The sequence below is a fragment of the Lissotriton vulgaris genome, chromosome 3_1 (assembly GCF_964263255.1).
Source record: "Lissotriton vulgaris chromosome 3_1, aLisVul1.2, whole genome shotgun sequence".
Classification (NCBI taxonomy): domain Eukaryota; kingdom Metazoa; phylum Chordata; class Amphibia; order Caudata; family Salamandridae; genus Lissotriton; species Lissotriton vulgaris.
Genome location: NC_141689.1, coordinates 1893840501 through 1893857496, shown reverse-complemented (window position 1 = coordinate 1893857496; position 16996 = coordinate 1893840501). Strand labels below are relative to the sequence as shown.

Here is a 16996-nt window from a genome sequence, read left to right as displayed (position 1 = left end):
TGTCGTGCTGCGCAGGCATATCGTAAAGAGATCCATTGACCTGGCGCAGGCGAGGTGGCAGCTTTTGCTAGAAAGGAGAAGCTTTTCTAACTAATGAAATGGTGAATACACAGGGAGGTACTTAATTGAGAAAATGTGTGTTATTAACACTGCACCGCAATGGGAACATCTCACAAGGTTCCTGCACTGCATGGACTTCGAGTACATGCCATGCAGGAACCTTTGTGCATGCACACAGGGAGGAGACACAGGGGGCCCTGTTGGTCCCCCTTTGTTTCCTCTCCTCCAAGGCTTACATAGAGGAGGAACCGCCATGTAAACCCTGGAGGAGAGGAAACGTGTAATATGCTTGGTGGGATCACGGCGATCCAGCCAAGCATATTGCAGCCTCTGACCGCCACCTCCAGGGAATGGTAGCTCCCTGGCGGTGGACCGACCGCCTAACTCGTAATGGGGTGGTTGGACTGCCGGTGCAGCGGTGGCTGGGCTGCCAATGCCAAACCACCACTCGTCTGGCGGTCCTTGCACCACCAGACTCGTAATCGGGCCCTTATTATGTGGGCATATAGTGCATTGTTTTTTTTTTTTTTAATTGCCACACTTAATTAACATATTGGAGAAAAAACATGAAATGCTGGCCAATTATTACCTAACAATGTGCCAATTTTGTTTATGGGTAGAATTGAATTACGTGTGCCAAACCTGTGCTTAAATTGACTATATCCACAAGTTTCTGCTTGAGAAAAATTATTTCTTGGTGACAATAAGAAAACATTTATTTTCATACGCAAAACAATTTATAAAAAGATAAATCTAGTCTTACCTCTTCACCATCGTTCAGTACTATGGTTCCAGCCCTCTCCACCACTGCAAATACCATAACAGCACATAGCTCCCTTCTCACAGACATGGTCATGTTGGCAAAAGCAGGCAGTTGATGCATGAATTCCAAGAGTTGCTCTGAAGGAAAGGAAGCTCAATAAGATACACATGACCTGATCACGCATTTCCACCAACATCGAAAATTTTGCTCTAATTTTACAATTTGATATTCAAAGGCCACATTTGTTTGACTTGACAATCACATTTTCACTTTAAAGTTCCATTACCATGAATTTTCTTTGAAATAACTTTTTTTTTTAAACAAAAAACAAAAGCTTTTTCAAGATCTTTGCAGGAATGGTAATTTGATCACTGATGATGATCCATGTAATTGGCAGCAGAAGGTGGCACCATGAAAAAACGGCATTAACTTTAAGGTTTTAATGTATGACTATCACAGAATTCAACAAGCCTTCCGGTGACAAGAAAAATGTTTTCTTTTCGCCTAGTCCTGCATCCCCAAAGATAAGGATTACATAATGTATGAAGTTTCTAAGTTCGATTTTAGGGTCATTGTTGCATCATTCACTGGATGGTCCTGGAAATGACTTGCAGACCAAGTGCCACCTTACAATGATCTTTAACAAATGGGTCAGAATAGTAACCCTGAGGCTCCTCAATGTTTCACCACTTGCCCCTCAAGGTGGGCTCATGTGATGTTGATGTTCCATAAAGAATGTATTCTTAGTGATAATGGCAATCTAGATTCGTGAAATATTGGGTCCAAAGTGCAGAAAATAACTAAAAATAACAAAAGTAAATAACCTGGGATTTGCATTCAGACCAAAGAATATGAAATTGGAATGAAAAACCTTTGCTTCTGCTCCCCGGCAGTTATAACAGCTTTAGCCTAATGAAAAACAAGTGATGTCACTGTCTCCCAATAGACAATGCCGGCTACTGGAGGGTAGCAAAAGAACAAGCATTGGCATAGCCAATAGGTCTCGCCTTTGGGACCTTATAAGTCTTTAGCCATGCAACAGTTGATGTTGCTGCACCAAGGATATTGTGCTGGATAACCAAACACTTTTAAGGTCCCAAAGGTGAGACCTATTGGCTATGCCAATGCTTGTTTTCACTTTACTGCTGTGCGAAAGGGAAACCATACCTGGGATACCTGGGAACCGAGAATCTGTTTAATATTATTGAAATTGTCTTCCAACACGTACTTGCACGTGAGAAAGATACAAAAGTGTACTTTCTACTCCTACTTTTAAACTCAAAAGTAGCTGCTTTAGAAACCAGGAGGTCGTGCTGCACGGAACATGTATGTTGGCAGGATAACACAGCTCCTTAGCTTTTCGTATTGCGGAGTGGTGCAAAAGTGTTGGCGAATGAAGTGGGAGAAACGGTAACACGATAGAACCCAGTGGGAGGTAGGGCTGAGGAAAAGTTAATGCCTGCAGCGCTACTCCGCATGAACACTAACAGCTGATGTGCATTATAAACGCACCATAGGAAATGCGGCCACGGTTACAAACATCTCGTCTGACTGCCTGCAAATAGCCTAAGGCGAGGTGGGGAGGGGGGTGTCTGTGATGAAACTCAGCAAAGTCCGCCCAGGAGCAATCCCACAACCTTATCTGTTGTTATAACAAGTCTGAAGTCTGCAGACTAGGGACATGTGTTCACCACTCAAAAGAATTTCAGTGGAGCGCGGCCGGAAGTCCATGGACAGCCTTTACCTTGCGGGAGCGAGCAACGGCAGGCGCAATAATTGATAACAGATGGTGCCGCTGCTCGCTCCCGCAAGGGAAACGCCAAACGTGCACGAGTGCCAATAGAGAACAGTGCAAAACATGCACGAGTTTGAACAAAAGTCCTGAGCGAGTCCAAGAGGTCTACAGCACTGCATAGGCGAGACTTAAAAAGTACCACAGAAATTATTTATGCTTTGCTGATCACACATTTAAGCTAAGCCAAATATACTGTAGTGCTCACAATTTAGCCTGGTATCAGTACGTTTAACATAGTTAAAATTGTTTGTGCAATGGCTTGAGCAAAAAGAATTAAAAATATATTGGCAGAGTTTAGGTTGACTGTTGGCCAATTCTAGCTTATTAAGAATTGTATCAAAGGCAGTAAGAGGTCCGGGTCGTAATACAGGATTGCAAAGCACTTTTCCCCCACTGTAAACATTCATAGTAATACAGTTAAAGAAGCATTTGCAATCCAATAGGTCTCGCATTTACGAGTGTTAGAGCTTTTGGCAATGCAATAGCTCAAACTCTTGCAAATGCAGCGCTTTTGCATTTATAGGGGCAGCGGCCCTTTCTTTAAACAAGCCGCGTTTAAAGAAAGGGGCGCAGCAGACATTAAAGTGAAACCGCACCATGGTGCGCTTTGACAAAAAAAAAGCATCTGTTTGTCAAGTTGACAAACAGATTATGTTTTTGTAAAATTGCTCATGCAGCGCTCTCACTTTAATAGCGGCCGTGCACCCTTCTTTAGACATGACTTGTCTAAAGAAAGGGGCGCAGCCTCCATGAATGTGAAAGCGTTGCATTTGCGCTAGAAAACAACAAAAAATATATAAGTGCGGCCGCTATACTTAAAGCGGACTGAGCTGCCAAAAAAAAGAAACACGGTCGCTATAGTTAAAGCGGACCGCCATTAGTAAGTAAAATAAAAGCAGGCGGCGTGCTGAGACCTACTGGCTGGAATAGGGGCAAATCATAAAACAAAACAGTGCTCACAGCTAAGATAAAGCAGACTGTGTAACAAGACAGGTAAAAGGTTCGGTCGTTATGGGAGGTAACAAATGCATATAAGGAGGGGCTAACAAGCCTAATAACGACTCAGAAGCCAACGTTTACCAAGGACAATGAGACAAGCCAATGAAAAATATGGGCGGAGAGTGGGCAGGTCTTCAAAGCCATACTTCAATACTGCATGCCTCGCAGCAGAGAATTCGCTGCCCAGGCTCGACCTAATAAATACAGTGAAGAAGTGTGGCTCAATGGTTAGAGCAGGCAGACCTCAATGCAGAGCTCTTGCCAGGGACCAGGGTTCAATTCCTACCCCGGTGGGTCTCGGGTTCATTAATTCCCCATACCGGATATTCTCGCCTCAGTGCCTATTCTGATCATGGGTCCCACGCTGCAACTCTGGGCAATAGCTTGCTTAGTCTCCACAACGGCCCCCACAACGCGAGGGATGCCTGGTCTGCACCATAGGGGTGCCCAGGAGTGGACACTTCACAGGGAAAGCCAGGAAGGGTTCCTTTGCGGTATTCGTACAAGCGCCGGGAAACCCACTGCGGGTAGCTGTGCGCTATACAAGTATAAAAAAATAAAAAAATAAAAATACAGGTATTCCAATGGTTGTGTTTCTGCAACTAGCTTTGACAGACTCACTCTTCCTAAATGATCACAGTATAGTATGATTAAACAGGGTCAGCACACAAATCCAGTGGTACAGAGTCCCTGAGGAGACATGGCTGGTTTGCATTATTTGAAGACTCTAGATTTTAATAATTGAAACTAACCTTGCTGTTAATCAACCTATTCATTTTCCTTTGCACTACTTAACACCTTGGCTGCTAGAGGTTTTCCCCTCCTGTGCTGCATATGCATGATCCCCATTGTTCATGACGAGCTCAGCTCGTCATAAGCACACGACCAGTGTACTGCATGACAAGCTGAGCTCGTCATGAGCAGCGAAGGGGTTAATGTGTTCTCAGAATTTAATATTACTGTAACAAATGCACACACACCAGCAGCACACTTTAGATGCAACATCCCCCATGCTCATATTCTCTATAATGGCATATCAAGATGCTCCAAACAGCACTTGCCACAACATTCCATGATCGAACATCCGCACAGCCAGAAAATGAAGACCTAGCCAATCTCTAATTGTTGGTCAAAGGACAGGTTACCTTGGAGAAGCATTGGTAAATACCGTCCTGTGGACCTCTGTGGCACTAAAGTCTCACACGACCAGGTCAATGACAATGACACCGCCACTGAATCAGACAGACCAGAAGCATATAATCACCCAATGAAGGACCTACACACCTGAGAGCACTCAAAGGCCATGCTTATGACCAATGGTACATTGCACAAATGACCATAACAGCACATAAAATGATTAATACTCCCACTCTTCTGAACTAGGAATAAAAGAAACCTTGATTAAATAAACTGCAGTTTTGAATTTGGAGAAACCTGAATGGCTCAATGACTTACGTATGCCTTTAGGACAATGCATGTCATTAACAAAGCAGTCGATTGAACATGCTGAATACTTTTAAGATAAGAGGCTGTTTTTAAAGGCATCATTTTCATTTGAAACTACAGCTATGACATTATCCTAACAATTCACCCATCTGCAGCATGGCTGCTCAAGAGATAAGAACCGAGGAAAAGTGAGCATGCAAAGCAAGCCGTTACTTTGCTGATAATGGCGAGACGACATGGGAATCAATGCGCGCTTGATGTGCACTGCATTCAAATTCAACAGAGCAGTGAATTCTGACATAAGAGCAATACTGTAGACTTATAGCACCAGAAATTATAGTCCTACTTTTCTCATACTAAAAAGCTAAAAAAAAGCAAGCATTTACAATGCAATGGTCTCGGCTTTATTAAAGTTAGAGCTATTGGTATTGCAAATGGCATTTTTTTCATTTTTTTAAAAACATAAATAAATGGTATTGTCATTTACAATGGCAATAGGTGAGTAGTAGAGAGTATTAGCGGACACAGAGCCACACACACACAGAGCTACACACAGACACACACACACAGACAGAGCCACACACAGACAAAGCCACACACAAACACAGACAAAGCCACACACACAGACAAAGCCACACACACAGACAAAGCCACACACACAGACAAAGCCACACACACAGACAGAGCCACACACACAGACAGAGCCACACACACACAGAAAGAGCCACACAGACAGAGCCACACGCACACAGACAGAGCCACACACACACACTGACAAAGCCACACACACACACTGACAAAGCCACACACACACACACTGATAAAGCCACACACACACACTGACAAAGCCACACACACACACAGACAAAGCCACACACACACACACAGACAAAGCCACACACACACACACAGACAAAGCCACACACACACACACACAGACAAAGCCACACACACAGACAAAGCCACACACACAAAGCCACACACACAGACAAAGCCACACACACAGACAAAGCCACACACACAGACAAAGCCACACACACAGACAAAGCCACACACACAGACAAAGCCACACCCACAGACAAAGCCACACACAGAGACAAAGCCACACACACAGACAAAGCCACACACACAGACAAAGCCACACACACAGACAAAGCCACACACACAGACAAAGCCACACACACAGACAGAGCCACACACACAGACAGAGCCACACACACAGACAGAGCCACACACACACAGAAAGAGCCACACAGACAGAGCCACACGCACACAGACAGAGCCACACGCACACAGACAGAGCCACACACACAGACAGAGCCACACACAGAGACAGAGCCACACACACAGACAGAGCCACACACACAGACAGAGCCACACACACAGACAGAGCCACACACACAGACAGAGCCACACACACAGACAGAGCCACACACACAGACAGAGCCACACACACAGACAGAGCCACACACACAGACAGAGCCACACACACACAGAAAGAGCCACACACACAGACAGAGCCACACGCACACAGACAGAGCCACACGCACACAGACAGAGCCACACACACAGACAGAGCCACACACACAGACAGAGCCACACACACAGACAGAGCCACACACACAGACAGAGCCACACACACAGACAGAGCCACACACACAGACAGAGCCACACACAGACAGAGCTCTCTGCCCAGTAACGCCCTAGGGAACAGAGGCACGAAAAACCGGATCACAAGCAGGGCACAGAGGCACAAGCAGGGAACAGAGGCACAAGCAGGCACAGAGGCACAAAAACCGGATCACAAGCAGGGCACAGAGGCACAAAAACCGGATCACAAGCAGGGCACAGAGGTACAACAAGCAACAAGGGGGCAGGAGAGCAAGCACAAGCAACGAGGGGGCAGCAAGCACAAGCAACGAGGGGGCAGGGCGGCACAGAGGCACAAAAACTGGATCACAAGCAGGGCACAGAGGCACAACAAGCAACGAGGGGGCAGGAGAGCACGTACAAGCAACGAGGGGGCAGCAAGCACAAGCAACGAGGGGGCAGGGGGGTACAGAGGCACAAAAACTGGATCTCAGGCAGGGCAGGGCACAGAGGCACGAAAACCAGATCACAAGCAGGGCACAGAGGCACAACAAGCAACGAGGGGGCAGGGGCAGGAGAGCAAGCACAAGCAACGAGGGGGCAGCAGGCACAAGCAACGAGGGGGCAAGGGGGTACAGAGGCACAAAAACCGGATCACAAGCAGGGCAGGGGACAGAGGCACAACAAGCAACGAGGGGGCAGGGGCAGGAGAGCAAGCACAAGCAACGAGGGGGCAAGGTGGCACAGACGCACAAAAACCGGATCACAAGCAGGGCACAGAGGCACAAAAACCGGATCACAAGCAGGGCACAGAGGCACAACAAGCAACCAGGGGGCAGGGGCAGGAGAGCAAGCACAAGCAATGAAGGGGCAGCAAGCACAAGGAACGAGGGGGCAGGGGGGCACAGAGGCACAAAAACCGGATCTCAAGCAGGGCAGGGCACATAGGCACAACAAGCAACGAGGGGGGCAGGGGCAGGAGAGCAAGCACAAGCAACGAGGAGGCAGCAAGCACAAGCAACGAGGGGCCGGGGGGCACAGAGGCACAAAAACCGGATCACAAGCAGGTGCCATTCAATGTATCTTTTAAGTTCTAACCATATACTTTCAATGTTTCTGGTCCCTTAAACAATGTATTCTTTTTAATATTGTCTCCTCGGTTACTACCTTCGTTTTTTTGCTCCCTTAATCTTCTAATCCGCTCTCGGTTCATGCTATGCTATCTATCCCTTTCTCACCAGCCTCTTTTTATCGCACGCATTTTAAAATCTACATTCCCTCTCATTGGACTACTCCTTAGTCCCATCCTGTTCTGCATGTTTCTGTTTTGCCTGATACACTTAAGCCTTTTATCACGACCATGCCATAAACACGACCACGTTTCTCCGAGTCATTTTGAGATTCGGGGGCGTGTTTTTAGGTTTGAGTGACTGAAGACATCACAGAAAGAAAGAACCTAAAAAAACCTCACCCCGAATCTAAAAAAGATGGGGCTTGATCGGAGTGACGCCACTCTCCTCCAATGGCTGGCCTCAGTTTAGGAAGCCAGCCAATGGAGAAGAGGGGCGGGTTCAAGCCCCCAATACTGTTGACATAAAATCTCGGCTGCGCGACACTGCTCCGCAGTGTACGCTAGGCTTAGACCTAAAAAGGAGTAAAAGGTGCATAAGCCTCACACAAGTATCTAGGCCAACAACAACCTAATATCTCCACTGACCTTTTATTAAAAGATCCTGTGGCATGCATCTCCTACCAATTGTAGCTATTACTGTAAAAAGTCAGCATATAAAAGATCATCACATGAATGATTTACTACTGCCTCCTGTCGGCCATTAATGAAGGCCCCCCTTTTGCTTAAAAGGAGCATCATGTACCTCAAGTAATTGGTAGCCCATATAAGCAGCCAACTGACCTACCACCATAAAGAACTCAAATAACCCTTTTGAACTAAAATATCTCAAATACAGAATTTGAATAGCATTTCTACTAAGCGAGTTACACACAAGATTATTTGATGCCAATCGGGGACATTAAGAGGAGTCAAACACACTACAAAACCATAAGGTGGTTGTATGAGCATGTGAAGCTACCAGGACTAACTGTTTTATGTACTTGCAACAGTGGGGCATTTCTGCCTCACCAGGTTTCCAGGAAGAGACTGCCCTGCTGAACTTAAGAGAAATCAGAAACCTAGCAGGTCACAACTATAAGTAGTTAAACTGACTTTCTCTACCCATTTTCTAACTAAATGAAACATCTGTAGATCTCACTTTTCTGCCGTTTTGCTCTTCTGTGTATATCACAATATTTTCATTAAATCCAGTAGCTTTCTTGCATGTCAAACATTACACAGCAGGAGCAGCAGCTATGAATTCCATTGACTGAGCGGTGCCTACAATCATACTAATTGCTTAATTATTGCCTTGTGGTCGCTGTCATCTTAAGAGCAGAGTTCTTAATCCTTTATTTCCTTACTTGATACTTGCCTACAATATTCTCCATGTGCCTCAGTAACTCGATAATAAAATTTGTACCAGCCAGACCATCGCTTCCAAGTACAAAGCTATATTTATAGCAATATGAAATGTATATTTTATTAGCATTCTAAAAATGATTGGCATGCCTAATGTCTAGAGAACTTGGACTCGGTCTCCCAATGCCTGTGCCATGTCCAATCGCCGTGCTGCGCAGGCATAGTGTGAAGAGACCTGCCGACCTGTTGCTGGCGGGTTGACAGCTTTTGCTAGGAAGGAGCAGCTTTTTAACTGATAAAATGGTGGATACACAAGGAGGTTCTTAATTGAGAAAATGTGCATTATCAACATGCAGGAGAAAGCACAGGCGGAAAGCAGGGAGGCGTAAAATTTATTGGCAAATACTCGTGGATGCTCTGAAATCATTATTCAGTTTGGGCCAAGTGAGAAATGAAGCCTTTGTTGCTCAAGACACCTCAACAGATTGCTTCACAGTTAACTGCAGGTTTGCTACATACATTCATAGCACAGTCTCCACAAATCAGTCCAGTGCAGAAGAGAATTACTATCACCTCATCCTGGGATCAACTTACCAATGTCATCATCTGTCCTGTCGATGGGGTCCTTCTCCAAGCAATCCCGGACTATGTCTCTGCTCATCAGGGGATCCGACGATCGCTCGATGTCCTCCTCATCGTCGTCATCCTCGGAGTCCACAGCTGTCTCTGGCAGCCCGCTGAGGTCCATATCACCAGCCTCGCTTTCAGTGGCCTGTGAATTAACACCCACAACACTCATCATGAAACAATCTAATGCCATATTTCGGATCTAATGAAATGATGACACAGAGTTGGTACATAGTTTTATGAAATATGGTGGTCATAAAGAAATGTCACAGATATCAGATAACAACATAGCTACTGCTTCATCTAAGGTGTCCAAAGAAGAACAACACAGGGTCGTGGCTCTGACCCAGCAAGGCTAAGCCCAATATATCAAAAGAACACCACAACTGCCAGTACTGGACGTCCCTTTCAAATATTTATGCTGACCTTTATGAGTAAAACATACCGGTCCGTTTTTTTAAATTTCCATCACTAGTTTATTATTTCATTTTTTCACCAGTGGAACATTATTACTTCATAAACAAATCGTCAGTTTTTTGTGCATGTACAATCAAATATAAAACATTACATATTCAATACAGAAAATTTCAAAACACAATACAATTACAAGTTTACAACACATTCACCTCACATTCTGGCCAATCCATTCATCCTTCCCTTAAACAACACAACATACACTTTGGTCCTATTGTCAGCCCTGAATTATCAGTCCATATAAATGGTTTTACATCTCAGTTTTCTTAGGTCAGAAAAATCATATGGAAACTGAACCCTGATGTTTAAAAAGAATTTCGCTATATTCCAATTGACAACAGGCACCAAACCAGGTCGACGCGTTTCGAACCCCCAATTGCGGGGTTCTCCTCAGGACCAACAATCTCTTATAAATGTGCAACGCAGTCTCTCAATGACGGTGGACGAGACACTCTATTTAATCATGTGGGTACATTTCGCAACTGGGTGCTGCAGGAAAGCCAAACCCAGTGGTAGATTGTTTGTAGCGACGCAAGTTTCTTTAGTCATGTCCTTCGTTTCATTCGGTCGCTCCTCTCACAGTGATGCGGCAGTGTACAGAATGTGAGGTGGATGTGTTGTAAACTTGTAATTGTATTGTGTTTTGAAATTTTCTGTATTGAATTTGTAATGTTTTATATTTGATTGTACATGCACAAAAAAAACTGACGATTTGTTTATGAATTAATAATGTTCCACTAGTGAAAAAATGAAATAATAAACTAGTGATGGAAATTTTAAAAAACGGACCTGTATGTTTTACTCATAATGGTCAGCATAAATATTTGAAAGTGACGTCCAGTACTGGCAGTTGTGTTGTTCTTTTGTCATCTAAGGTGTCTAGCATAAAACCAGGCTTGTTAAAGTGCAACAACTGTGCAATGTCTGTGCTGTACACGAGTACCATTATTCGTACAGTTCTGAAGACCACTGAAAGCTAAATAACTCTTTTGAACGCTACAACAAAACATTTGAGAAAGATGGATTTTAAAGTCATCTGTATAGGTTTTATAGGTAAGATAGCCCTAAAACCTGCAGAGCAGTACAAACTGACATCAATGAAGCAGGAAAAATCCTGAACAACGCCTTCGAAACAACGAGTTCCGGAGTCACGCAAGCCTAACAACGACTTCCCCGAACAAAGACTCAGCCTTAACCACGCATATGCGTGGTTAAGGCTGAGTCGGTCTAGTGTCCGGGCAGGGCAGAGTTCGTAGCAGCATCGCAGAGGAACAGGTAAAAGGGGCTAGTTTTCAGGGGTGGGGGGTTTAGGGTTAGATTTTAGGGGTTGGTGTTTAGTTTATAGGGGGTACGGTGTTCATATTTACTTATAAGGTGGGGGAATTAGTTAATAAGGTGTTGAGAACGATTTTAGGAGGTGGTGGTGGTTGTGATTATTTTGAGAGAGGGGGAAATAGTTTTATGGGGTAGAGATCATTTATTAAGAGGTGTGGGTGATCGTGTATGTTTTTAGGGTGTTTGGGTAAATGTGTTGATAATTAGGGTGGGGGAATTAGTTATTAGGGTTTGTGGGTGATCGAGTATAATTTTAAAGTGGGTGAATTTGTTTATAAAGGGCGGGGGTTGGGGTTAGTATACAGGGGTTGGGGGTTAGCTGTTAGTTTACAGGGGTTGGGGTTTAATTTTTAGGGTCTGTAGGTAATCATGTTTAATTTAAGGGTGGGGGAATTAGTTTAGTTTGTGTGGGTGATTGTGTATATTTTTAGGGTGGGGGAATTAGTTTTTAAGTGGTGGGGAAAAGGGGTACTAGTTTGAAAGCATTTTTTTAACACGTATTCCTTTACCACGAAAAAGTAATCGTGGTTCAGAATTGGTCCTGGTTGCGACCTCGTGGTTTGGGAAGTGGTAGTTTACATAAAACCCAATGAAGCATTACACAGTCAGTGTACAGGGTAGATGAGCAAATCTAATCTGACTTTGATGACAAGGAACAGTAATTACTGACAAGATTGGAGGTACCTGCATATCACCAAGGGGAGTATGGACGCACATCAATTCAATCACAGTCACAATTTCCATATGACCAATCACAGCTTTTTTATTCCAAACCCAGGGAGGTAGTTACTCAACCAGGATAATTTCAAGGAAGTGCAACCAACTAATAACAATGTTCTCAAGATCACCCTCCTACTTTTGAGGACACAATAAACTAGTGTTTAGTGTATCCACAGCATGCAGTTAACTCTCTTGCGTCCTTAGTCTGACTGTGCAGCTGGTGCCAATTTTCTACACAGCAGCTTAGGCAGCAAGAACTGAAAGAGGTGTGAAAGGAAATGGAGGCTTCTTAAGGCACCAGCTGTAGTGTGAAAGCCTTTTAAAAGAACACACTCTTTTCAGTGCATGACGGAGTCCTGAATAGGTAGGTCAAGGTTTTTAACTTGGACTCCCCACATAGTTACTCCACCATTAATTTACTTTCAATATGCCCGCAGAACAATATACTTAACAGGAATGCAAGCAGCATTTTCTAGTGTCAAGGGCTTTTTTCTATTAACCTTAATTACATTGAAAAGAATAGAAAAAATTAAAGAAACACTGGCAAAGTCAACAGCTATCGCCCTAGGAATCTATTGTCTTTGTCAGTGGTGTTTAGCCATGTTGCAAGAAAGCAACAGGGTGGCAGAGTGGGAGTGTACATGAACCGAGCACAATATGAGGATAGGGGAGTGAGGAAAAGGACATGGGCAACAGAGTGCAACACGGAGAGCAGGGGAAGAGAAGAACACGAGGGAGACAGCTGAAAAACACATGAAGTACCATGGTGTGCTTAAAAAATAAGACGTGGAAGCAGAGAAGCCAGCCAATCAAAAGAGATGGTAAAGAGGCTGTGCTTCATGGAGGGACAAATGCAAGACTGAAAAGCTGGAACAAAAACAAGAGGCAGGCAAATGAGAGTGACAGGAAAGGCAAACAGTGGTAAGCAATGGATGGCCTTCAAGATCATTTATGTTCTTGATAAGCCTCCAATATGTCTCAGAATGCACAGTGCGTGTGCTGTTTAGTAGACCAAACGTAAACCTGCACTTCATGTTGAAAGAATAGGGCAGCATGGGTGATAGGTCTTGAAATGGCATTCACCAAAGAGAAATGGAAGCACCTGAACATGTACGCTTTTAGGCAGCATGTCGCTGAGTAAACTTGAAAGCAAAGGAATGCTGATTCCAGTTCCCAGAGTGGAAAGTGACAACACAGTGCACAGCATGACAAGTGCCGGTCAGGAGCAGCTCTCCAAGAAAGGGCAACAAAGATGTTTCCCAATCCCTGCAACATTGCTTTGCAAAACAAGACAGACCCAACGAGGAAAGGTAGGTGAAGCAAGGTGAAAATGGGAAGATAGTTTAGGAAACAGACTGACACCAAATGATGGGGAAGTGAGGACTGATCAAATGAGAGAGAAAGAGACAGAACAGAGGGTGCAGAGTGCGAATAGAGACATTAAAGGAACGAGGTTGGGAGATGTGGGAAGAGAGACAGCAACCAGGAAACAATGATGGTTAAAAGGGAGAAAGAGGATGAGCCTGAAGCACGGCTAGCAGTAGAAAATGAGGGAATTCGACACAGAGGAAAGAATATGAACGCCCTTTGAGTTCTAAAAGTCAAATGCTATATATAAAAACACAAAAGGATAAATAGTTCCGGGTGTCAATAGTGGAAGGGTACAAGTCATCGAATAAAAACTAAAATGATGAAAGAAAAATATTAGAGTCTGGACAAACACATGGACCTAGATGATAATTAACACATTGGAGCAGGGAGCTGAAATAATAGAAAGCCATTGAAACCCGAGCAAGGCAAATGACTAAAGCCATCTCAAGGTATGTGTTAATGCATTTAAAACAATAGGTCTTTCAGACAGCTAACAATATCTATAATGAGACCCAATTATACCAGTACATGGAATTATCTAACATAACAGATAAAGGTGAAATTTGCTACCTTGCTGTGGAGCATGATATCCTAAGGACATCTACTATACGTTAAACAAATTATGAGGGAATATGCAGCAATTATTAGGAAAAAGTAAAAAGGTCCTTTAGTTTGTGTGACATAAACATCACCTGTATCAGACTCTATAAACAAGTCCATTGTCACGGTCAAGTAATCGGTTTTCCCTTGGTAGGTAATCACGAAATTAACCATGGGCCGTTCTTATCATTCTTGTTTTAGTCACTCAAAAGCAAAGGGGAAAGAATTTCACATCATCACATAGAAAGGCAGGACTCACCACACCACACATTAGGAAAAATAAAGTTGTGTAACCCAGCTGGGTATCAAGATTGTGAAAAATAGATATCAGGATCATGAGCTAAGTTCTTGAAGATCAAGGGACATAAATCATCTCAACCAGGAAAGAAACATTTAAGCGCCACCTTTTTGTGCACCAGCAGCACACTGTCTCCACAAAGGGACAAAATAGCACAACACAAATACACAACACTTATAGTTGTTATCCCAACATCAGATAAAAGGCCTCCCTGTGCACACTTCATGCTGTCCCTAGTGGGGAACGGTATTGGAGAGGTGTTAAAGGCAATGTATAACCAGGGATAAACACGGAGGTCTTCTGTTATGGGCGCATCACTTCAAGCGCACGGAACAAAGGTATTAATTTATGGAAATAGATAGATAGCATTCCCTTCAGATACTTCCACCTAAAGACAACACTCAGTTGAAATTTACCTCAACATTAAGTTTGTGACGCACCATGGGTTGGATTTATTTGCCTTTATCCTGTAGCTACAATGTGTGTAGTGAAACAATATATATCACAACTAGTTATGTATTTTGTTATTTAATCAGGTTCTCTAGTTGAAAAAAATAAAAAGTGGGACAAATTACAAAAGATTCTCCTCGTTTTGTTTTTTCTTGGCTGATATAAGTAATTTGCCGACCCCCGTCCACATAGATCGATTCATTCCTTCCAGTTGTCATTCTGTAGTAATACAGACTGGACCCTCATAGCCTCATAGCTCTATGTAGAGACGTGTAAGTATTTTCTTACTTCGGCTCTCCTTATCAATCACTTTAGATAACTGTTTTCATCTACTGGCTGTAGAAAAGAGCAGGTAGCACTGGTGCCCTAACGACTAAATCAAAAAACCCTTTTTGATCATTACCCTTTACAAATGTACCCATTTTATGCTTGAAATTTGCATATCTAGCGACGCTTCTTGGCTAAAAGAAATCGTGCAATGGTAACAAATATTATATTCTCAGGAAAAGAACTGACTGGGCTATTCAGTAGAATGCAATATGCTTTTATACCAGAAACAGTTTGTTCTCACTAAATTAATGTTAAGCGATAACGGAAATTACTAAATAACGTGCAGATAATAAAATACACTGTTTGTGACCAATAATATTGTCTAGAACAGCTTTACTATGTGATAACGCATATGTACTTACTGGTAGACCACAGGCCGACTATCACCGACTCCACCCCCTCCTCAGTGGCGTAACAAAACTTGAGGGTGCCCCCCTGAAAATCACAGGCAGGGGGAGAGGGGGGGCATACTACGGAACAAGCATGAAGCTCTCTGACCAGGGGCGTGCCAGTGCCGGCGGTGCACCCCCCCCCCTCCCCCCCCCCCCCCAACCACGGGGCGTTTGTTACACCACTGCCCCTCCTGACTGACCTCATCCAAACTGCCTTCCTACGACCCCGCCATTGTTTGGGTTCCTGGAGTAATTTATTTCTATTTCGAGCAGTAGGTTAGAGGTATGAAACAATGGACACTAGGACTGTAGGGGAGGGCTCAGACTGGAAGTCAGAGGTGTGGGCAAGTCATTAAACTCTTTTTTGCCAAGTTTTGTAAATTAACAGACAGCGGCTTGATCCGGCGCTTTGAGAAGGGCAGGCCAGCCTGTGCATTTATGTGGAGCACTTCAAGGATGTCTGTACTGCTGTACCTAATGCCCCACAAGAAGGAAATGGTCAGCCTGGGTGTGCCCACATGGTGAACAATAGCAATGTCTGCACTGGCCTGCTTGCAAAAACAATCCCAGATATAGTTCAACATAAAGTTGTTTTCAATTTAGAACAAATGCATCCTAATAGTTTCAAGATGATAAAACAACGGAAATACTTTTTATTATTTTATTGTTAGCTACTGCGTAACTTTGGCTACAGGCAAGGTCCATTAGAAATACATTGAAAAGCAATGCTTCCCATTCAGTTATCAAAGCTAAAAGTCATTTCTTGATCCAGTTTTATAACGTGTGCAAATAAAGAAAGAATCTGACGGGATCCATATACCGGAGGAAAAGCTTGTGGTCTGGCCTAAAAGTGGACAAAAATGGTATCTGGGAACTTGGAGCAAAAGAGGTATTGCAATCATAGAAAAAAATGCCATGCAATTAAGAGTAAAGACTCATTTTTGTAGACTTATTCACATTTTTTGTGAAAAAGTGATAGACAGCCAGGCTGGGGTATTCCTACTGAAAACAGCATTGCTAAAGCCAAAGGGGCTGGCCAGTGTTTTTTTCCGATTGCATGAATGCACCAACAAGCACACACACGGCTCAAAATTCTAGAATGGATTTTCTAGCCTTGAGGGTTAAAGGCGGGAAGATGAAATAGTTCGAGTAGAGTGAAGAGATAGAGGGGAGGAAAAGAGGGAGAGAAAAAGTAAATACATGACCTCCCCTAGAGTGCTTAAAGGAAGCAGAAGAATAATATCAGAACACTGTAGGAATCCAATGCTCCCAG

The 16996-nt window shown here is 43.7% G+C and overlaps 1 protein-coding gene across 17 annotated transcripts in view; it reads right to left on the bottom strand.

Moving 5' to 3' along the window:
• RAPGEF2 (Rap guanine nucleotide exchange factor 2) overlaps positions 1–16996 on the bottom strand; it is a 924668-nt gene that overhangs the window by 193046 nt on the left and 714626 nt on the right. For all 17 annotated transcript variants that reach the window (XM_086962364.1, XM_086962365.1, XM_086962376.1 and 14 more), the window contains 2 exons: positions 9721–9898; positions 824–960 (listed from right to left, as the gene is read on the bottom strand). In XM_086962364.1, the coding sequence (XP_086818490.1) occupies positions 824–960; positions 9721–9898 (315 nt within the window). The remainder of the gene's footprint in view (positions 1–823; positions 961–9720; positions 9899–16996) is intronic.